The 24,535-nt window shown below is 40.0% G+C and overlaps 1 protein-coding gene across 1 annotated transcript in view; it reads left to right on the plus strand.

The window, feature by feature from the left end:
- LOC135205371 (baculoviral IAP repeat-containing protein 5.2-like) overlaps positions 1-24,234 on the plus strand; it is a 36,049-nt gene extending 11,815 nt beyond the window's left edge. Inside the window, exons 2-4 of the mRNA XM_064235867.1 lie at positions 6,187-6,296; positions 12,737-12,854; positions 22,711-24,234. Coding sequence (XP_064091937.1) covers positions 6,187-6,296; positions 12,737-12,854; positions 22,711-22,791 — 309 coding nt within the window. The 3' untranslated portion in view covers positions 22,792-24,234. The remainder of the gene's footprint in view (positions 1-6,186; positions 6,297-12,736; positions 12,855-22,710) is intronic.
- Positions 24,235-24,535: the final 301 nt, after the last annotated feature.

Raw genomic sequence — 24,535 nt, forward strand, 5'->3', positions numbered from 1 at the left:
ATGTTTGTCACTGATGCAAACTGGAGTGAACCCAGGATCCTTTCCTGAGTTCTTCTCGACGCCAGTTTGTGACTCAGAAATTGCTTGACTGACTTCGCTATTTCTTTCCTCTTGGTTGATGGAATCGACAGAGTATGGGAGGATAGATTCCATTGAATGCCAGCCACTGAAAGTTTGACTCTGGAGTGAGTCTTGACTTGGTCCTGTTTATCTTGAAACCTAGATATTCCAGGAACTGAATCACTTTCAGTGTTGCTTTGTGGCATTCCTCGACTGTTGGAGCCCAGATTAACCAATCGTCGAGATACGCTACTACCATAACCCCTTGCGACCTTAGTTGTTGAACCACCACTTCCGCCAACTTCGTGAACACCCTGGGTGCTACGTTGAGCCCGAAAGGAACTACCTTGAAGGAGAACGTCTGGTCTCCTATCTTGAAGCCCAGATACGGACGGAAGTGTCTTGCAATAGGGATATGATAGTAAGCGTCTGTAAGATCGATAGAGGTGGTGACGGCCCCACGGGGAAGTAAGGTCCGTACCTGCGAGATCGTGAGCATCTTGAACTTGTCGCAGCGAATGGCTAAGTTTAAGCGGGACAAGTCTAAGATTACCCTTCTTTTTTGTGAGCCTTTCTTTGGCACGCTGAATAAGCGTCCTTGAAATTTTAACCTGTTGACTCTCGCTATAGCTCCTTTCTGAAGGAGGTCCTCCGCATACTCCGTCAATTCTTTGGATGGAAGTTGGCGGAAAGGTCTGGATGGGGGTGGGTTCGCTATCCAGCTCCAACCCAGGCCTTTTGACACAATACTCTGCGCCCACTTGCTGAAGTTCCACCGGTGGCGGAAGTGAAACAGCCTCCCTCCTACCTGAAAATCCTCATTGGTTTTGGTAGCCTCCTCGGCCTCCCCTGAAATGCTTGCCTCTATTAAAGGGCCCTCCCGATCCTCTCCCACGAAAGGATCGCTTACCTCTGCCTCCCTTACCCGAGCGGTCATACTTCTGGGAAGCCTGACCCTCGAAGACTTGATTGTAGGCTGGAGAGAGAGCGTAAGAGGTGGAGGGTTGAGGCTGGGGGGAAATAACATAGATTGGCTGCGACTGAGCCTTGGAGGTAGAAGGTTGGGCTGCTTGCACCAACGGGACAGCTGGAACCTGCTGAGTAAAGCGTGGCTGTTTCTTCTGGTAGGGCTGGAAACGTCTGGGTTTCCTTTGAGCCTTACCCCTGACCACTTGATCTTGGCGTCTCTTGGCCGTAAGACCCCAACGATCTTTAAGGCTTTGGTTTAATCTCGTAGCCTCTGCCTGGACCTCCTTCACCATCGCCTCTGGGAAGAGGTCTGCTCCCCAGATGCTCGATGTAAGCAACTTATTCGGCTCGTGCCGAATTGTTGCTTCTTGGAGGACATGTTTCCTACAGTTCGTCCTAGCCGTGGTGAACTCAAACATATCCGACTGCACCGTTTGAGTCAGAGACTTGGTGAGAAGCTTAAAGAGTGGCTCAGAACCATAGGAAATGGTAGCCACCTCGGTCATGGCCATGGTATTAATAGACCTGGCTAACCTCGATTTGGCATCAAATTCCGCCTGAATAAGGCTATCTGGTAGCCTAGGTAGCTTCTCACCAAACTGCTCCATAGCACAGTCTGGTTTGAGTTTGCCCGCTGAAAAGGTGTTGGGCAAATCTTCCCACAACTCACCGGCTGATGGAAGTAAAGGAGACGTAGGGTCCGCTTCTTTCAGCTGAGGCATCGAATCCCCCTTCTGGGCTGCTGGAATGGTGGTTGTAGCGATCTTTGTCAAGAAAGGGAGCGGGGTACTCTCTTCCATTGTAAAGATCGTAAAAGGACTCTTAAATGGTTGAATCTTTGTATTGGAACAATCCATGTCCTCTAGACACCTGAGCCATTCTCTCTGAGCCTGGTCTCGTGAATAGAGGACTGTCTCTTTCGGTACCTTATCGTCCCGAGTCATGGCCGAGGCGGTGAGCCTGGCGTAGCCGATGAACGGAGGCTGAAGGTCTTCCGGGTAGAACTCGAAGTCTTCAATCCTCCGAGTTCCACATTCCGGGATAGAGATAAGCCCGTCTTGGAAGGGGGCGTATGACGCTACTCTCCAAGGATTGTTCATTGAGAACGGAGGTAGAGAGTCATACGGGGGTAATTGGGCTCCCCCTGTGCTGAAAGGCGGGGGAGAAGCTAGTGGAGCTTGGCTCAGTCCGGCTATAATGTTGTCCTGAGAGGTGATCCTATCAGACAACCGGGAGATCATTTGTTCCATACTGGTTTTCAGAGAACCAACCAGATCGCCCACTTGTTGCAACAGACCAGCGTTGGAATCCAAAGCCGGAGCTGCTGCGGAGGTGGAAGGGTGGCTCTGAACCGGAACCAAAGGTAGTGGAACTGTCGACTCCGCTGGAGTGTGTGATCTCTCCCTGGAGGATCTACTCCTAGAGGACTTAGAGCCGGACCCAGAAGCTTTAGATCTCTCTGCTCCGGGATTTCTAGCCGGAGACTTACGAGAAGAAGATGACGCCGACGCCGTCTTTTTAGACGACGACGACGTCTTAGTCAAGGTTTTTACTGCTTGACCTTTGACCTTGGGTCTAACGGAAGCGTCAGGAGAAGTATATAATTCTGTACCTGTAAAGCCTTGGAAGGATGGAGAGGTTGCAGGGGTAGAAGATCCAGTGGCACCAAGGGCATCCCTTGGGCGTCCAACGTACCTACCTCGACCAACAGGTCGTCTACACCTACCATAGGTTCAATATTAATGTCCAATGTCGCGACTTCCGAGGAGATGTCCTGGCCTTGATCCGTCAACGAGGCAGCAAGCTGTTGCTGAATGAAAGCGATAGTCGGGGCCGCCTCTGCTGGGTCGACGTAGCCTGTTGACTTGCCTCCGGGGAAGATCAGTACCGCCAACTTCTTTTCAAGAATGTAGGGCATACCCTTGGCGGCGTTCTTCCCAAAACCGCCGACCCAGGCCCGCAGGGTTGCCAGTGCGGTATCCCTCACAGCCGGAGCCTGGAAGAGAGGGTATTGATTAGATTTTAAGATTAAACTTAAAACTAAAACTAAATTAAAAGCTTAACTTAAAATTATAGGGGCTGCAAAACCCCATGAATTTTATCTTAAGTTTGGAAGATTGAATTTAGAAAACTTAAGAACTATAACAAAATGGGGACTGGCTAACGGAGTTGGAATACTTACCCCGTCTAAAAGCTGGCTCACCAGATCATAACAGATGGTGCACGTCTCGTGATACCAGACCTGGATGTCCCCGTGCGGAGTCGCGCATGGAGCATGGGACCGGCAAACTTCATGTCCACATGGGTCTTGAAGTGTGGCGGCGCATCCCGGATGCTCACAGTTGGTGGTCTGTAAGTGAAAAGACACATGAGTATCTTAAAGGCTATCACTTACAGGCTATCACTTACAGGCTAAAGGACAGAAGAACTCCGTTGCATGCCGGAGCTCGGAAAAATTTTGGGCATAACCCCTCCCTTAACGCCTGAATAGGCTATAACCCCGGAGAGATCCGGTGAGACAGGTAAGGGAGGGGGGATGGTTTAAGGTAGCTTAAGATAAACTTACTAGTTTAACATAACAGATCTTAAACCTATAAAATCGAACGTACCGGACTAAGTCCAGTGCGTGGCGGAGTGTCGTGACTCAGCGAGACGGAGTGGTTAGTAGAGACCAACTGTATGTCCCGGTCCACCCTGCTGGGTGGACTAGCACCTTTCCGCTGGATGCCGGGGCTCCGGTAGCAAAGGAGCCCCAGTAAGGTGGGAAAGGGCGAGAGGACATACAGACTCGCGCTAGCAACGGAGCGACGGAGTAGCGACGGAGGGGGGAAAGGCCAGTCCCCCCACCTTACCATCCGGCCGGACCGAGAAGCTGGAGAGGTCGAGTCCAGTCTGGGTCTGTCCCGTCCCTCTACTCCCTCCGCCTGGGGGGAGAGGGAGGCAGGCTCGGGTATGCGGAGCGAGCATGGGTAGACCAACCCACCCCCCGACTCTATGGAAGAGCGGGAGGGGGGGAGATGACTGGACAGGCGTCTGGCTGCTCCGTGATCACGTAGTGACCACGGGGCGGTAACTACAAAACAATGAAACAATAAGGCCTAGAAAACACAACCGGCTGATCAGAGAGAAGCTATCGGGAAGCAACCGAACTGAAGAGCGGTAGCATATGGGCCATAACCTAGGCTAAATGAAGCCAGACGCCTACACTAACCTAAATATAATATAATATAATATAAAATGAATAAATCATGAAAGAAAGAAAACAAAATAGTAGGAGAAAAAATCCAGGAGTGTACGACTAACCCGAAGGAAAGTCTACCACTCAAAGCTAGCCGGGGCCGATACTAAGAGCCGTGGCTAGGGTCTGGATAGAAGGAGCCTACATAAGGTAAAAGACATGCATGCATGACAAAAACCGTGTAGACTGTACCCTAAAACAAATCGGATGATTAAAATAGAGCGTACTAAAGTAAGGGAATGTTCTGGGTATGGGAGACCAAGAACGAACCCGCCACGAGGCAGAACCATGCTTCCGACCTAGAGTTCGTATTTATACCTAAAAAACGGCAAATACGGGCTCAGGGCCGGAAAAAACCAATTAGCAATAAACACTGAGTACTTAACTTAGCTGCTGCGATGGCTGCACGCTCCATGATAAATAAATCCAAAGAAAAGGGCACAAATAACACAGAGTAAAAAAGGGCACGTGTGTACCGTGTGCGCTAACTGAAAAGGATGGCCACTAGAGGCGCAGCAGTCGGCAGCATGGGATGGAGTAGTAGTAGTTGCTGCCCACTCTGTGGGTCGGCTCTCCTCTTGTGGGGATTTTGTAGTGGGAGATTTCTATTGGCATTCGGCTCGTGGTAGTGGTCTCACTCGCCATAGTGTTCATACCGACACCCTCTTGGAGGGTGAGCGAGTCAGTTGTACTGACCTTTTTTCTTTATTTATTTATTCTCTGGTATGTGTTAGTACATTTAGCCTAGAAATAATAGATTAAAGGATATTTCGCGCAGCGACACGAGCTGAGCCCAGAAAAACTTTTTCCTTACGTCCACGCGGTAACTCTTCCGAAAAAATCAGAAATTTTTTTGTCCGATTGTCGTAATGTTTGCACCATTTTAAATTAGCCGTTACATAAAGTTTTATATATGAAAGTGTGTGCAATTTCATGTAGAACACTATTAAAAACAACTGATATTTTCTTATAAAAAACGATAAATAGAAAAAATTCGACCTTCGGTCAACTTTAACTCGACCAAAATGGTCAAAAACTGTAATTGTAAGCTAAAAAACTTACAGTCTAGTAATATTCAATCAATTACCTTCATTTTGCAACAAACGGGAAGTCTCTAGCACAATATTTCGATTTATGGTGAATTTTTGAAAAAAAATTTTTTTTTTTTTTTTTTTTTACCTCCACACGTTACAAATTCATGCATCATATTGTGATAATATTTTTTCTGTGTTGTTTTGATTGTTTTACAATTTGTTATATACCAAAATCATTGCAATATAGTGTACAATACAACGAAAAAATAATTAACTTATTAGCTTTAACCGTTTTGCTCACAGCACGATTTGTATACAATTATATATGAAATTTTTTTTTGCGCTGTCATATATTCCAATATTTATATATGATAATGATTTTTTTTTTTTCATTTCTGATGGTTGAATACTAAACTTCAGACAATGACAAAAAAGGAGCCAAAAATGAACTCTTAATCTTGAAAATTAAGTGTGCTGTGATTAAAAAAAAAAAAAAAAAAAAAAAAAAAAATCCGCTTCGGTGCTCACTCGCGAACGCCGCCGGCATACGGAAGAAACTTTACGAAATACCGGCTCAGCGTTTAAGGGTTAACCACCTTACTACCAAGCATCAGTGGCTGCTTGCAGCTCATGCCAAGAATACTCTTAGATTACAAACTGGTTTGTATATATGTATATGAAAAATACAAATTATCTGTAAAGTTTGTTATTTTTTAATTTTTAAGAGATTGTGTCCTATTTTCACTTAATATTTTGTTTTAACAAGGCTCTTCCCATTTTATAAGAGTCAAGTACATTGTGTATGTATTTGACCACTTCCTATATGAAAGCAATTTGTGTATACATCACTCTGTTCATTATTTTGTTCCCCTTTGTTCACTGCAGATGGCTGAAGCAGGATTCTTCTTCACTGGCAGCAAAAAAGAACCAGATCTTGCCAAGTGTTACATCTGTCTCAAGGAATTAGATGGCTGGGAAGAAGAAGATGATCCTTGGTGAGTCATGTTGTTTTTTTTTTTTTTTTTTTTTTTTTTTCCATGCCAAGTAAAATTTTATTTAAATACAGCATGAAAGGAACTCGGATAATGAAAAAAAATATATATATATATGAATCATCGATAAACCCTTTAACGCTGATTGGACGTATTAAACGTCGACGAAAATTGTCTGTCGGATGCCGAACCGACGAATGGTACGTCGATGAAAAAAAGTTTTTTTAATAATTCGCAGAAAAATAGTTATAGGCCTACTATGTGAAAACTTTTGAATCACTTGCCTTGGGGGATGCTGGGAGCTCACGGATCAAGGCGTTGTTTTGTTTACAATCGTTACCCAGGCGCGTAAGCGCGAATTTCTTTCTTCTCACACTAAAAAGCATCAGCGACACATCTCGGAAATTATTTTGTCACTTTGCCATAATTTTTGCACCATTTTAAATTAGCCGTTACATGGAGTATCATACATATATGAAAATGTGCACAATTTCATGTCGAATACAAAAAAAAACAACTCATGGCTGTAGCTTTTATCAGTTTTGAAATATTTTTATATAAATAACGATAAGGGCCAAAATTTCAACCTTCGGTCAACTTTGACTCTACCGTTATGGTCGAAAAATGCAATTGTAAGCTAAAACTCTTATATTTTAGTAATATTAAATCATTTACCTTCATTTTGCAACAAATTGGAAGTCTCTAGCACAATATTTTGATTTATGGCGAATTTATGAAAAAAACTTTCCTAATGTCTGAGTGGTAACTTCCGAAAAAATCATAAATTTTTTCGTCCGATTGTCATAATGTTTGCATCATTTTAAATTAGCAGTTACATAAAGTTTTATATATGAAAATGTGCGCGATTTCATGTAGAATACAACTTAAAACAACCCATGGTTGTAGCTTTTATCAGTTTTGAAATATTTTCATATAAATAATGATAAGTGCCAGAATATCAACCTTTGGTCAACTTTGACTCAACCGAAATGGTCGAAAAGCGCAATTATAAGCTAAAACTCTTACTTCTAGTAATAATCAATCATTTACCTTTATTTTGCAACAAACGGGAAGTCTCTAGGACAACATTTCGATTTATGATGAATTTATGGGAAAAAAAAACAATTTCCTTACGTACGTGCGGTAACTTCCGAAAAAATCATAAATTTTTTTGTCCGATTGTCATAATGTTTGCACCATTTTAAATTAGCCGTTACATAAAGTTTTATATATGAAAATGTGTGCAATTTCATGTAGAATACAACTAAAAACAACCCATGGTTGTAGCTTTTATCAGTTTTGAAATATTTTCATGTAAATAACGATAAGTGCCAAAATTTCAACCTTCGGTCAACTTTGACTCAGCCGAAATGGTAAAAAAAAACCAATTCTAAGCTAAAACTATTACATTCTAGTAATATTCAACCATTTACCTTTATTTTGCAACAAATTGGAAGTCTCTAGCACAATATTTCGATTTATGGTGAATTTATGAAATAAACTTTTTCCTTACGTCCGCGCGGTAACTCATCCAAAAAAGTCAGACATTTTTTCGTTCGATTGTCGTAATGTTCGCACCATTTTAAATTAGCCTTTACATAAAGTTTTATATATGAAAATGTGCACAATTTCATGTAGAATACAACAAAAACAACCCATGGTTGTAACTTTTATCAGTTTTGAAATATTTTCATATAAATAACAATAAATAGAAAAAATTCGTTCATCAGTCAACTTTAACTCGACCAAAATGGTCAAAAACTGCAATTGTAAGCTACAACACTTGCAGTCTAGTAATATTCAATCAATTACCTTCATTTTGCAACAAACGGGAAGTCTCTAGCACAATATTTCGATTTATGGTGAATTTTTTAAAACCGCTTTTTTTTACATCCGAGCGATACGAATTCATGCATCATATTGTGATAATATTTTCTCTGTGTTGTTTTGATTGTTTTACAATTTGTTATATACCAAAATGATCACAATTTAGTGTACAATACAACGAAAAAATAATTAAATCATTAGCTTTAACCGTTTTGCTCACAGCATGATTTGTATACAATTATATATTAAATTTTTTTTTGCGCTGTCATATATTCCAATATTTATATATGATAATGATATTTTTTTCATTGCTGATGGTTGCATACTAAACTTCAGGCAATGACATAAAAAGGAGCCAAAAATTGAGCGTGTTGTGATTTTTTTTTTTTAAACTTTTTCCGCTTTGGCGCTCACTCGCGAACGCCGCCGACATACGGAAGACACTTTCGGAAATACCAGCTCAGCGTTTAAGGGTTAATGAAGCTGTTGAGTGCTGGCAGGCCTTAGTAACTTTGTCAGGTTTAGTTGTTCCTGTCGATTACAAATCTTTGCCATTTATGTACTACCCTTCAGTGCAAGCTGGAACGGTTGTGAGAAGGGTAGTCAACTTGTTGAGATGGGGGATGAGTGTGGGAATACCCCTCTCTCACCTTCCATCACTACTTACTTTTTCTTTGGCATCCAGCTCGTACGTACGTGCTTCACTCAACTGACTACCCTGAGTGATTGTTGTTAACTTGGATGAGTCGGCTGCTATTGTGTTTACTTGTTTCTTTATATTTTATATAATCATGCTCTTTGTGTTTTTGTAGTGGTGTAAAATCATAAGAAATGCCATTGTAAAGGTTGTGGGTGTCCCTGTGGGCGCTCCATGCCACTACTAACAGTTGACCCGTACGAGTATTTGTACGCAGGCTTCTTGTAAGGAATATGATGGTTGGGCTTCGCTGCAGTGGGAGAAGTTTGGCAAGCGATGGAAGGTAAACAAGAAGCACTGGATTCTGGACTTCCCAATCCTTCTAGTTTCTTTCTTCTGCCTTCCATCCCACTGCCTAGTACTAAAGGCAGTCCCCGGTTTTATTGGGCTTGTCTAGTCCATAAAATCAGCAATTTATGGTGCCATAACAGGCTGAGTTCTGGTTATTGGCACCAATAATAGAGTTATGGCACCATAACATGCTTACAGCGCCGATAACTGGTTATCAGCGCCATTATGGGGCCATAAATCGCTGAGTTTCAGTAATGGTGGTTTTTGCTTATCGGCACCCCACCCTGGGAACGGAACCCCTGCCGATAACCGGGGACTGCCTAGTGTTAACCCTTCTATGAAGAATGGTATGAGGGAGGTCTGCCTACACCCTCACCTCTGTGAATGAAGTATGTGCTGGGGTAGATGCTCCATTAGCAGCTTGCAGGGAAGGACTTGACATTGCACCTTCCTTGTGGAGTGTCTGCAGCCGTCTTGGCTTCATTTGTCGCAAAGAAGGGGGATCCTCCAGTGGATGTATCATCATCTTTGGCCCTAGCCTGAACCACCCCTTTGATGTAGATGCAAGTAAAACTCTTAAGAAGAAAGGAAAACAGGTTGTTAACCCTTAAACGCCGAGCCGGTATTTCCGAAAGTGTCTCCCGTATGTTGGCGGCGTTCGCGAGTGAGCGCCGAAGCTGAAATTTTTTTTTTTTTTTTCAAAAAATCACAGCACGCTTAGTTTTCAAGATTAAGAGTTCATTTTTGGCTCCTTTTTTTGTCATTGCCTGAAGTTTAGTATGCAACCATCAGAAATGAAAAAAAATATCACTATCATATATAAATATTGGAATATATGACAGCCTGAAAAAAATTTCATATATAATTGTATACAAATCATGCTGTGAGCAAAACGGTTAAAGCTAATGAGTTAATTATTTTTTGTTGTATTGTACACTAAATTGCGATGATTTTGGTATATAACAAATTGTAAAACGATCAAAGCAACGCAGAAAAAATATTATTACAATATGATGCATGAATTTGTAACGCACGGACTTAAAAAAAAGTTTTTTGCAAAAATTCACCATAAATCGAAATATTGTGCTAGACTTCCAATTTGTTGCAAAATGAAGGTAATTGATTGATTATTACTAGACTGTAAGTGTTGTAGCTTACAACTGCAGTTTTCGACCATTTCAGTCTAGTTAAAGTTGACCAAAGGTTGAATTTTTACTATTTATCGTGATTTATATGAAAATATTTCAAAATTAATAAAAGCTACAACCATGAGTTATTTTTAGTGTTATTCTAAATGAAATTGCACACATTTTCATATATAAAACTTTATGTAATGGCTAATATAAAACGGTACAAACATTACAACAATCTGACGAAAGAATTTCTGATTTTTTCTGAAGACCTACCACGCGGACGTAAGGAAAAAGTTTTTTTCAAAAATTCACCATAAATCGAAATATAGTGCTAGAGACTTCCAATTTGTTGCAAAATGAAGGTAAATGATTGAATATTACTAGAATGGAAGAGTTTTAGCTTATAATTGCATTTTTCAACCATTTTGGTCAAGTCAAAGTTGACCAAAGGTTGATATTTTGGCACTTATCGTTATTTTGTATAAAAATATTTCAAAACTGATAAAAGCTACAACCATGGGTTTTGTTTGTTGTATTCTACATGAAATTGCGCACATTTTCATATATAAAACTTTATGTAACAGCTAATATAAAATTGCAAAAATTATGTCAAAGTGACGAAATAATTTCTGGGATGTGTTGCTGATGAATTTTTAGTGCGAGAAGAAAGAAATTTGCGCATGCATGCCTGGATAACTCTTGTAAACAAAACAACAGCTTGATCCGTGAACTCCCAATATCCCTCAGTGTGCGTGATTCAAAAGTTTTTGCCAAGTAGGCCTATAAATATTTTTGCGCAGATTTTTAAAAAAACTTTTTTGTGTCAACGTATCATACGTCAATTAAGCACCCAACAGACAATTTTCGTTGACGTTTAATATGTCCAATAGGCATTTAAGGGTTAATAGCTGTTTGGTAACTGCTGTTTACTGTATACCTCTCAAACTTTTGCTGGCTTGGCAGTAATTGATAAGGTTATTTCTTATGACACACACCATTCCGTGCCTTTCACAAGATAACTTTGCAACTATTTCCCTGTCTTAAACACACCGAGTCATTTTCTATATCTGTGAATGTTTTATCAAAAATTAGCAGACTGAAATACCTACAGTATATATAACTCACATTAAAATAATTAAACAAGGAATACTGGGAGAAGAGTCACAGGAGTGTCAACTGTCTGCCTGCTGGCTGCTGTGCTTCCTGTTTTGCTAGCAGTATAGCCAGAATGCATAAGAACATTGCCATATGGTACTTTGCTGACCGTAACATTGACTTATCATTTGAATGTTATTATGTATTCAGTTTCTAATATTACAGTTTCCCTACTGATTACCATTCCATATTACATTAGTCTTTATCATGTACTTATTTGCACCTTAATATTCATCACTAACTGTGTTGCCTAACTAAATTATTTGGCAATAGGCAGTCCCCTGGTTATGATGGAGGTTCTGTTCTTGGAGACGTGTTGTAACCCGAAAATCGTCGTAAGCCGGAACATCGTTAAAAATCCTAAGAAAACCTTACTTTCAATGCTTTGGGTGCATTCAAAACTATGTAAACTGCATTCTTATTGCATTTTTCAAAAAAAAAAAAAAAACTTCAAATATTGATTATTTTGCATTTTTGGTGTCATATTTCTTCTGCCCAGATCAGAGTTTTAGGCGCCGTAACCCTGGAACATGCGTTATAACCCTGGAAATAATTTCTGATGAATATGATTGAAAAGCGCCTTAACCTCGGAACGTCGTAAGCTGAACCCGTCGTAACTCAGGGACTGCCTGTAATGCTATGGAAATAATGGCTAGCATATTGTATATTACTGTACACTAGCAGTAGCCGATGGTTGATAATTAATGATAAAGAATACATAATGAGCGATATACGATATCTAACAGAAAACTATAATAAAATCAGCGGCAAAACTATTTAAAGGGACTTTTCAAGACCCTGTTCTCCAACCATGAAATCAGCAATGGATGCATTTCAGCCTGCTGATGGTCTCTCTCTCTCTCTCTCTCTCTCTCTCTCTCTCTCTCTCTCTCTCTCTCTCTCTCTCTCTCTCTCTCTCTCTCTCTTTCTCTTGCACAACATATTTGTTAGTAATATTAGCTTCCAACATATTCTGTAACTACCATATACATACACTCAATTGTAATGGTAATTCACAAGCGATTATTTATTATTTGGTTACAAATACAAGTTATGCTTATTAAAAAAAAAAAAAAAAAAAAAAAGCTTTCCTGAATGCCTAAATATCTCAACCATTTGCCCGACAAGTTTATTTTTACTTTTATTCTTGTTATTTATATATTTTTATTTGTTATTATTCTTTTATATAAAATAAAAAATTCCTTCTCCAAATGCCCGAGTATCTCAACCGATTTGCCCAAACTTTAGCCAATTCCCGGACCCAGGGGGCGGGGCAATTGCCCCCCCTGCCCGGAACGCCTATGCTTTTAATCATACGTATTTATTTTTCCTTATTCCAGGGAGGAACACAAGAAACACGCACCATACTGTCAGTTTATTCAGCTCAACAAAAAGCCTTGTGAACTCACAGTACAAGATACTCATGAATTGGAAATGCACAGAAACATGAATGTTGGAGTAAGTAATATGACTTATGTTATTTTGTATTTGGTGTTCAGTTATTTATAACAAAGTGATAGCTCATTAGACGTGAATTAACTCAAGGCTTCATGTTAAATTCTTCTTAATATTTCTATAGTATACAGTCAATCTTAAAACATTACCCTTAAAATAACAAATTTTCTAAGACAATTTGTATTTTTCATAGCTACAAACCTGAGGTCTTAACAATAGGATAATTTCTAGCGCCTAGCTGGATCCGGTTAAAAAACAGATGAAAGCAAGGAATCTTGTGATATCTGGCAACGCATGCGTAGATCGGGTGAAGGATGGTCGAAGACCATTCACCTACAATCATGCATCAGTCTTTCCCAACTCAGGATGTCTTAACAAACAGAGGGGCGGTTAGAGGCGGCCAGTATAATGTTAAGACCTCAGGTTTGTAGCTATGAAAAATACAAATTGTCTCAGAAAATTTGTCATTTGTTCATACGCAAACAAACCTTCGGTCTTAACAATAGGATAGACTCATACTTGGAGGGAGGTACAAGACATCCTAGACTGGCTGGGGGCCTATACCCACCAGTCTAGCTTCCAGAAGAAATGACTTCTGGAGAGGGACTGAAGCCTGTTGAGAAGCTAGATAAATTGATATCTAACCACTCAGACCCTGAGTGATGTACAATGATATATGGTAGAACCATTGTAAGGGAACCAAAGAGAAACTTTGACTGTCTAATAGCAAACCAACACACCAGGGTTTGTACTACTCTCAACTCCTCCTTGCCTAGGAGTGGAGCATATGCTACCGAATAGAGGATTTGACATTTACATAATAAGTGACCACACTATCCGTATGACTACCTTACTCACTGTATCAGACCAGTCCAGCGAATGATGTGTCTACTCCTTAACCCGCCTGAAGGAAGAAGGAAAGGTACAAGAGAAAGAAGGAGACCAGCCAACTCACTCATTCTCTCATCCACACAATCATCTTAGGAAAGATACAAAAGTGCCCTGTTAACCCTCTTACGCCGACTTGACGTATTTTACGTCGACATTTTTTGTCTCCCGTGTGCCGACTGGACGTATTTTACGTCGACTTACAAAAGTTTTTTTTAAAATTCGCGGAAAAATACTTATAGGCCTACCAGCCTAAAACTTTTGAATCACACGCCTTGGGGGATGCTTGGAGTTCACGGATCAAGGTGTTGTTTTGTTTACAATTGTTACGCAGGCGCGCAAGCGCGAATTTCTTTCTTACTACACTAAAAAGTATCTGTGACACATCTCGGAAATTATTTCGTCACTTTGACATAATTTTTGTACCAATTTTTGTACCATTGTAAATTAGCCGTTACATGAAGTATTATATATGAAAATGTGCGCATTTTTATGTAGAATACAACAATAAAATACTCATGATTGTAGCTTTTATCAGTTTTGAGATATTTTCATATAAATAACGATAATTGCCAAAATTTCAACCTTCGGTCAACTTTGACTCTACCGAAATGGTCGAAAAACGCAATTGTAAGCTAAAACGCTTATATTTTAGTAATATTCAATCATTTACCTTCATTTTGCAACTAATTGGAAGTCTCTAGCACAATATTTGGATTTATGGTGAATTTATGAAAAAACTTTTTCCTTACGTCCGCGCGGTAACTCTTCCGAAAAAAATCATACGTGCGATTGTGGTAATGTTTGCACCATTTTAAAATTAGCTGTTATATAAAGTTTTATATATGGAAATGTGCGCAATTTCATGCACAATACAACTAAAAACAACCCATGGTTGTAGCTTTTATCAGTTTTGAGATATTTTCATATAAATAACGATAATTGCCAAAATTTCAACCTTCGGTCAACTTTGACTCTACCGAAATGGTCGAAAAACGCAATTGTAAGCTAAAACGCTTATATTGTAGTAATATTCAAGCATTTGCCTTCATTTTGCAACAAATTGGAAGTCTCTAGCACAATATTTCGATTTATGGTGAATTTATGAAAAAAATAACATTTTCTTTACGTCCGCGCGTAACTCCTTCCGAACAAAAAATCATATGTGCGATTGTGGTAATGTTTGCACCATTTTAAATTAGCCGTTACATAAAGTTTTATATATTAAAATGTGCGCAATTTCATGTAGAATACAACAAAAAATAATTGAAGGTTGTAGCTTTTCTCATTTTTGAAATATTTGCATATAAATCACGATAAATAGAAAAAAAACCACGTTCGGTCAACTTTGACTCTACCGAAATGGTCGAAAAACGCAATTACAGTCTAGTAATATTCAGTCATTTATCTTCATCTTGAAACAAATTCGAAGTCTCTAGCAAAATATTTAGATTTATGGTGAATTTTAAAAAAATCTTTCCTTCCCTCCGCGCGCGGATTCTCCGCCACAAATCTCCGAAATACGTACGTCCCATTCTCGGAATATTTGCTCCGTTTCATATTAGGCATTTCATAGAGTTTTATATATGAAAATGTGCGCAATTTCATGTAGAATAAAACGAAAAATATTTGAAGGTTGTAGCTTTTCTTATTTCCGAAATAATTGCATATAAAAAATATATATATAAAAAAATTCGACATTCTGTCAACTTTAACTCGTCAGATATGGTCAAAAACTGCAATTGTAAGCTAATACTCTTACAGTATAGTAATATTCAATCATTTTTCTTCATTTTGAAAGAAATTGGAAGTCTCTAGGACAATATTTAGATTTATGGTGAATTTTAAAAAAAAATATTTGTTTACATACGCGCGTTACGAATTCATGCATTATTTTGTGATAATATTTTCTCTGTTTTGCTTTTATCGTTTTACAATGTGTTATATACCAAAATGATCACAATTTAGTGTACATTACAACGAAAAAAAGTAACTTGTTACCTTTAACCGTTTTGCGCATAGCGCGATTTGAATACAATTATATATGAAATTTCGTTTTTGCGCTATCATATATCGCATTATGTATATATGATAATGATAATTTTTTTCATTTCTGATAGTTGCATACTAAACTTCAGCCAATGACAATAAAGGAGCCAAAACTGAACTCTTAATCTTGAAAACTAAGCGCACTGCGATTTTTTGAAAAAAATATTTTTTCCGCTTCCGCGGTCACTCTGAAACCCCTCCGGCACACGGGAGACAATTTTTTTTTTTTTACCGCTTCGGCGTAAGAGGGTTAAAGATGTAAGTATATTCTTGTTTCACCAATTAAACATTGAGTGAATGAGGCTGAGGCAGGCGATGACGATGGCTCCACTGCGGTGTTTCTTCCTAATAGGCTACATATGTACAGTAGTACGTATACTACATATATTTTTTAGGCTAATGTTGTAAAATAACTTTGAAAATGTATTGAATTTAGTTGAATGTGATAGTTGACGACATATTTGGTGTTAGAACTAAAGTAGGCAGTTATAAACATTGGAACAGTGGTCTTGGGTGAGTTAACTATTAAAGTAGGCAGTTTTAAGCAATTTTTGAGAAGGGGTTCCAGGATAACATGGGTATTTACTTATCACGGGGGGTTCTGGACCCTATCTCCCGCAATTATCGAGGTCCTACTGTATTCCTAGACATCTCTTTGTACGGCCTTTGCTAACAAAAAGTCTGAGGCAGCTTGGTCCAAGGTGCTAAGTCCTTTTAAGATACCAACACAGGACCCGGACAGGGCACAACAAACGCTCTTGAGCATCACCACCCACAAGTCATTCAGTGATGGAATGGAAAACAAAATGAATCTCTCATCGTGCACAGAGGGATCTTGGGTCTTGGCCACGAATTCCAGGACAAATTTGAAGGACAACGACCCCCAACCCCTGGCATGCTTCACCTCTTTGCTCAGATCGTGGAGCTCTCCTACCCTCTTGAAAGATGCCAAGGCCAGAAGGAAAACTGCCTTGAGCGTCAAGTTCCTGTCAGATGAGTGACACAAGGGCCATGTGGACTCTTAGTGAAGCTCTTGGGAAACAAGGAAACATCCCACGTCTGAGGCTTGAGCTCTCTAGGAGAACTCAGCTGCTCAAACCCCTTTAACTAGAAGGAAAGTTCCCAGGAAGAGGAGATGTCGATACCTTTAAGGTGTAACACCAAACTCAGGGCTGCCTTGTAGCCTCTAATGACAGAAACGGACAAATGTTTCTTGTCTCTGAGGAAGGTTAAAAGTCTACTATTCGCTGAATAGAGGTTGCAAGTGGAGAAAACCCCTGTTTCGATACCAATCACAGTAGATCACTTATTGCCTTGGAAACCGTGGAGGTTGACTTTCTGAGACTGCTGGACATATGCCCTGCCATCCTTCTGAGAAAAACCTCTCGCTCGGAAGAGAAACTTGAAAGCCTCCAGCCGTTAAAAGACAGGGATTCTACTGACTGGTGGAACATTTCTTCATGGGGATGACACAGGAGATGTCGCCAAGGGAGAAATCTCCCTCGGAACTTCTGACAACGACTACAGCAGATCTGAGAACCACTCCGCTTGAGGACACAGAGGGGCTACCAAAGTCATCCTGAGACCCTGTGACTCATTAGTCTGTTCAGAACTTGATGGATCAAACAAAACGGAGGGAAGGCATACACCTCCAGGTTGTCCCAGGGGTGTTTGAATGCGTCCTCTGCCAATGCTAAAGGATCTGGGACCATTGAACAGAATATCTCCAGCTTCCTGTTGAAGCGAGTTGCAGAAAGGTCCAACACGGGTCTACCCAAAACCTGGAAAAGCTTGTCTGTTACCACTTGATAAAGTGACCACTCGGTGCCTAGGATCTGATCCCGACCACTGAGTTTGTCTGCGACCACATTCATTTTGCCTGGGATACACGTGGCTGAGAGCTCTACCTAACTGCTGACTGCCCATTGGTGAACCTCGACGGTCAAGGCGTGAAGTTGACGAGAAACCAGGCCTCCCTGTTTGTTCACATAGGCTACCACCATGGTGTTGTCCGACATGAGAACGACAGAATGACATTCTACCTTCTCCCAAAACTTCTTCAGACCCAGGAAGGCTGCCTTCAACTCCAAGACGTTGATATGTTGCTGCTTGTCCTCCAAACGCCTGAAGCGATGAGGTCACCTACATAAGGCCGCCCAACCTGCGAGAGAGGCGTCTAAGAACGGAAGGAAGTCCGGTGGAAGGGAATGCAGAGGGACACCCTTCGAAAGATTCTGGTCGTCCAACCACCAACGAAGGTCTTCTCTCACTTCCAGAAACAGAGGAAACATTAACCCTTAAACGCCGAAGCGGTATTTTAAAAATCATCTCCCTTATGCCGGCGGCATTCGCGAGTGAGCGACGAAGCGGAAATTTTTTTTTTTTTTTTTTTTTTTTTTCAAAAAATCACAGTACGCTTAGTTTTCAAGATTAAGAGTTCATTTTGGGCTCTTTTTTTTTTGTCATTGCCTGAAGTTTAGTATGCAACCATCAGAAATGAAAAAAAAAAAATATCATCATATATAAATATGGGATATATGACCGTAAAAAAAAATTCATATATAATTGTATACAAATCGTGCTGTGAGCAAAACGGTTAAAGCTAACGAGTTAATTTTTGTTGTTGTATTGTAAATTAAATTGCGATCATTTTGGTATATAACACATTGTAAAATGATAAAGGCAAAACAGAGAAAATATTATCACAAAATGATGCATGAATTCGTAACTCGCCTACATAAAAAAAAAAGCTGTTTTAAAAAATTCACCATAAATCAAAATATTGTCTTAGAGACTTCCCATTTGTTGCAAAATGAAGGTAATTGATTGAATATTACTAGACTGTACGTGTTGTAGCTTACAATTGCAGTTTTTTACCATTTCGGTCAAGTTAAAGTTGACCGAAGAACTAATTTTTTCTATTTATTGTTATTTATATGAAAATATTTTAAAACTGATAAAAGCTACAACCATGGGTTGTTTTTTGTTGTATTTTACATGAAATTGCGCACATTTTCATATATAAAACTTTATGTAACGGCTAATTTAAAATGGTGCAAACATTACGACAATTGGACGAAAAAATTTAGATTTTTTCGAAAGTTACCGCGCGGACGTAAGGAAAAAGTTTAGTTCATAAATTCACCATAAATCAAAATATTGTGCTAGAGACTTCCCATTTGTTGCAAAATAAAGGTAAATGATTGAATATTACTAGAATGTAATAGTTTTAGCTTACAATTTAGTTTTTTACCATTTCGGTTGAGTCAACGTTGACCGAAGGTTGAAATTTTGGCACTTATCATTATTTATATGAAAATATTTCAGAACTGATAAAAGCTACAACCATGGGTTGTTTTATGTTGTATTCTACATGAAATTGCGCACATTTCCATATATAATACTCTATGTAACGGCTAATATAGAAAGGTGCAAAAAGGATGTGTCGCTGATGCTTTTTAGTGCGAGAAGAAAGAAATTCGCGCTTGCGCGCCTGGGTAACGAAACAAAACAACGCCTTGATCTGTGAGCTCCCAGTCTCCCCTAAGGCGCGTGATTCAAAAGTTTTCACCTAGTAGGCCTATAACTATTTTTCCGCGAATTTTTAAAAAAACTTTTTCGTCGACGTACCATACGTCTAATCGGCACCCGACAGGCAATTTTCGTCGAAGTTTAATACGTCCAATCGGCGTGAAAGGGTTAACAGGGGTGAGTCCCCCTCCGGAGACCAGAATTCTCCCAGTCTCCATTGCAGAGACCGAATAAGACTACGCCCATGAGGGACCAGCTTCTTCAGGGATGTCAACACTCCCAGAAGAATCTGCCACTGATGAGCTGACTGATGTGGTTCCGACAGGAAGTTGCGCGCCACCACCCGCAACTTCTCCAATCTCTGATCCGACTTTGCCACTGTCGTATCGATGACCATGCCCAAGTAGAGAATCCTTTGACCGGGTACGAGGTTCGACATTTCCTGGTTGAGTATGATGCCCAGTTCCAGACAGTACCAAAGCAGCCGATCCTTGTCCTGCAGCAGCTTTTCCCTGGAAACTGCCAAGACCAAGTGATCGTTGAGGTCCCTCAGCAAACAGATCCCCTGAGCATGGGCCCAACTTGACGCGAGAGAAGACCCTTGTGAACACTTGAGGGGCTGTTGTCAGCCCGAAGCATACGACTTGGAACTCGAAGACCTTGTTCCCAAGAGAGAGGGAGGGAATTTCCTGGGCGTCGGATGAACAGGGATTTGGAAGTATGCGTCCCTCAAGTCTATCGACAGCATGAAGTCGCCTTCCCTCAAAGCTGCCAACACCGAACGCAATCTCTCCATCTTGAACCGTGTCTTCCTGATGAAGTGATTCAAGGTGGATAAGTTGATCACAGGTCTCCATCCTCCCAACGCCTTGAGCACCAAGAAGATGTGACTGTAAAACATCGGAGACGGATGCACCACTTCCTCTATTGCAACCTTGTCCAGCATCTTCTATACCTCCTCCCGAAGACCCAAGAACTTCAGAGAATCTGGAGGATATGCCTTCGTGAGCTGCGGTTTGTCTGACAGAGGGGGAGAGAAATCGAACGGCAGTAGGTACCCCACCCGAATGGTATTTACCACCCACTTCTCCGCCCCATAACTCTGCCACTTGGCCCAATGGCCCGCTAGGCACACCCCTCCATAGCACAGGAAAGGGAGAGGTGCCAAACCTACCAAGGGCCCCATTACCTCTGCCCCTTGGGCCCCTTCTTGGCCTAAGGAACGAGAGCAAAAGGGACATTAATCCTCTGACCAAGGCTGAGTCGAACGGGAAAGCCCTGCCGAACTTGAATTCTTGATGGCCTACCAGGTGACGATCTTCTTGACTACTGCTGGACAGGGGGAGGAGGAGGAGCCGGATGTCTCCGAGGACGAGACTCCGACTTAGACACGGCCTGTGCACCAGCCCGACACTGGCCTATCGCATTCTAATCAGCAGAAGGTTAGCACATAAATTAACACTGAGGTGAGCCATATACGAAAACGCCTTGCCTCCGGACTGCAACAGATTGGCAAGAGAGGATGCAGTCACCAACCCTTCTGGGGACCTGTCAGAAGCTATATTGGCAATGACCACAGATCAAAAGTCCAGCCAAGAAACTGTGAGCAACATGGAGGCTGCCATAGATTCCAATGCTGAGGCATCCTGAGGAGACAAGGACGGAGCCACCAGCCACACCTGCTCCAAAATCAATCCTGGCTTCAGGCGAATGACGTCTGGGTTAAGATGGCGCGACATAAAAAAAGTAGAGTTCGTAGCATAGTATATACTTCCTAGTCTTGTGAGAGGCGGGAGTAGTAGCTTGGCAGAGCCCCTAGAGCGAAGCGAACTGTCCCGGTCCAAAACAGAGGCGTTAACCTTATGCAAGACCGACTGGACGTGCCCCGAAAGGGAAGCTGGAGAGTAGATTTGGGATCCTGCGTAGCGCCCACCAAGGCTTCCAAGCAAGAAGGCGGGAAGACGACTGAGCCTGAGACCTACTTTCCAAATTGTTGAACCCACGAATGAAATCAACAACTTCCGAAAAGGAAGAATGTAGGCATAAGATTCTTTCCAACGTCCGTACTGGGCAATTTAGATTGTCAGTTGATTAGCTCCAACATCACTAACCTTTCTCTCTTGGCACTTGAACATAGTGATCATGAGGTTTTTAATTTGGTTTGCAAACAATAATAGCTCCATTTTGTTCATAATAAGTTGTTAGATGGCATGCAGATGTGTCCTATGTTTAACAATTTTATTGGTGAGCATTGTCCAGGTTTTACAAAAGTCGATGAGGGATAAGGTGTACTTATTACGCATTTTATCAATTGCAAATTGAATAGAGAACGCTGATTAACTCTTACTCAGATGGAACATATGTACATCTACTGTATCACTTAGTGTGAGTCACCCTGCATAAAATCATATTAAACTTTTATATCAGATTTTCCATGTACATAAAATAGGCCTAAAAATTATTTTATATAATAACTTTTTATTATTTTACTTGGAGTGTACTTCTCCCAGTCCTGAGGTTTATTTAATTGATCCTTCTAAGCTGTCTCTACGGCACTGAATGTAAGCCATGACTAGTTTATCAGGGTATCCACATGTCGGCCGGGGAATAATTACTCACTTGCTAGATTTACTCAAAAACTCATCCTGAGTAAAGAAATTTTATTAAGAACAAAGTACAAACAGTGCCTCAGCGGCGTGGTTGGTATGGTATTAGCGTCCCTCCTCGGTGGTCGCGGGTTCGATTCTCGGCCATTCCATTGAGGAGTGAGAGATGTGTATTTCTGGTGATAGAAGTTCACTCTCGACGTGGTTCGGAAGTCACGTAAAGCCGTTGGTTCCGTTGCTGAATAACCACTGGTTCCATGCAACCTAAAAGCACCATACAAACAAACAAACAAGAACAAAGTACTGTACAGGCAGTCCCTGCCTATTCTTGGCTTCACTTAGTATTTGCAGATTTTTTGTGGAACATATATCCAAATTATTTGTGGAAAATTTGTTTATTCATGGAATTTTTCCTAGAGAAATATTCATTGATTACTGTATTTTCGTACTTTTATGACAAAAAAATTTTTCAGGATAAAACTATTAAAATAGCCAGTTATGAGTGTTTTTAGAGGGTGTTTTTGTGTTTGAACTATCAAAATAAGGCAGTTATGTATAAGCATTTTTAGAAGGGTGTCAAGTATTTGTAAATTTTAGCTATTCCGGGGGTGGTTGTGGTCTATCCCTTGCAAAATCCTGGGTGTCAACTGGACCATTATTGTAAGACAATTGTGAGTCGGAACAACTATTACATTTTCTTTAGATTCCACTGTACACAGAAATTAACACCAGAAAAACTGTTCCTTTTTAGGACAAACTGATTATTTTGTATTCTTCATTTACAGAAAAAGGTCCTCTCAAAGATGATAGTCGAGTTCCAGAAACAGGCAGAAAAGACACGAAGTGTTATGGAAGGCCTTGTCTGAGCTTAGGCAATTGACTGCTTCCGAAGCAGTAATGTTTTCGTGTGGAAGTATCATAGTGTGGTTGCTCTTTCACTTATTTTATTGATACGTTTTTTAAATTATAAACTTGTATGTGGCCTCAAAGTCATAAGGTTCTAGTATCATATGTACATAGTTGACCCAATACTCTGCCCCTAATTCCTTTTCAACTATGATGTACCTCTTATTATTATTATTAATAGGGCTTAGTTTTCCAGACCTCTTGAGTCGCAAGTAGACTCTTCTCGGGTTGGTTGTTGTACCTCTAAACTTGTGCTTTTCTGTCCATTCTTTGTATTAGTGTTTCTGTTTTTTTATGGGTGAGCATTATTTTTTAATTTGTACTTTGTGCATGCAAAATCTACCCTACAGAGGTGTGTGTTTGGGTTTTTATATCTTATTTTTATGTAATGAGTATCACCATCAATATCTGGAGCATACTCAAGTGAAGTCTTACTGAGATTCATCTAGAAAATGCTGTAAGAAGTAAGTCACAGTTTTTTCCAGGAAAAGCTTAAAGAAGCAAATCCCATTACCTTTTAAAATTATTTTTAAGAGCAGTACTGTACTAGTTATTAAGGCAGCGTTTTGTGTAGTAACTGTACAAAATAAAGGCATTCCCAAATGTTTTACAAATTGTAAGCAGTTCAAGAGTGTTTTAAAAAATATATGTATGGTGCCCCATTACTTAAAAAAAAAAATTATACAGTTGCCAAGAGTTTAATGAAACTCGTCCCCTGAATGTTTTAAAAACTATAGCAAATTAAAAGGAACATGTCGAGAAGTCTGCAGAAATGGTTCTCAAACTACAAAATATGTTGCTTAGAAAGAAAAATATAACTTAAGACCTACTGTTAACGAAGCAGACTAGAAGGTAGCACATTTGTTGACTGTAAGTTTGCAAAAAGTTCAGGGACTCTGTGTAATGACAGAACAAGCAATATAGTCTCTCAAGCCGTGTTTTGTTAATAATTACTGTAATAATTACTGGGATTACTAAACTGTGACCCTTTTTTAACATGTAATTATCCTTGACATTTAACTCCTTTATTATTAATATAAGGTAGCTTATGAAGCCACTAATCCATATTTCTGAACTTATAGGACCCCAAAGGGTGCTTGGAAAGAAAAAAATAAGGTAGTATTTGTGTATAATTTGCTGATAAGACAAATTATAAGTCATATTCACCTAAAAAAAATTTAAGGTAACAGGTTTTTTTTTTTTTTCTTACAGAAGATATTATTTACAAATTCCAAAATATGGGTCACACATGACGAGACCCATTAACTAACGATAAAACATGTCATACAAGAATTAATTCTAGCATTTCTTATTCATTCAGTCATCTGCAGCATTTAAATACATTTCAGCCCTATATTGCCATACAGGGTTATTAAAATATATGTATATATATTACAACAAAACTTCTCTTATTTCCCTAACATCACATTGTTTGTATGCCTCATAACTCTGAAAAGTTCTTAAGCTAATTTTTATGGAAAATATTTACAGACTGAGTTATGAATCCCTTATGGACAAATTATGTGCAGTCACCTACACCTCAGATAACAAAATCATGTTTAAAATTATAAAACAGCAAAAGTTATTTTATCCTGTAACAGTGGGCCATCTGCAAGAGCATCATAATTTCACTATACTGATTTTTCCATCTGTCCATCCGCCTGTGGTGTTTGCTCATGGTAACACTGCGTCCTGGGCTTTAAA

This window comes from Macrobrachium nipponense, chromosome 49, assembly GCF_015104395.2.
Source record: "Macrobrachium nipponense isolate FS-2020 chromosome 49, ASM1510439v2, whole genome shotgun sequence".
Taxonomy (NCBI): Eukaryota; Metazoa; Arthropoda; class Malacostraca; order Decapoda; family Palaemonidae; genus Macrobrachium; species Macrobrachium nipponense.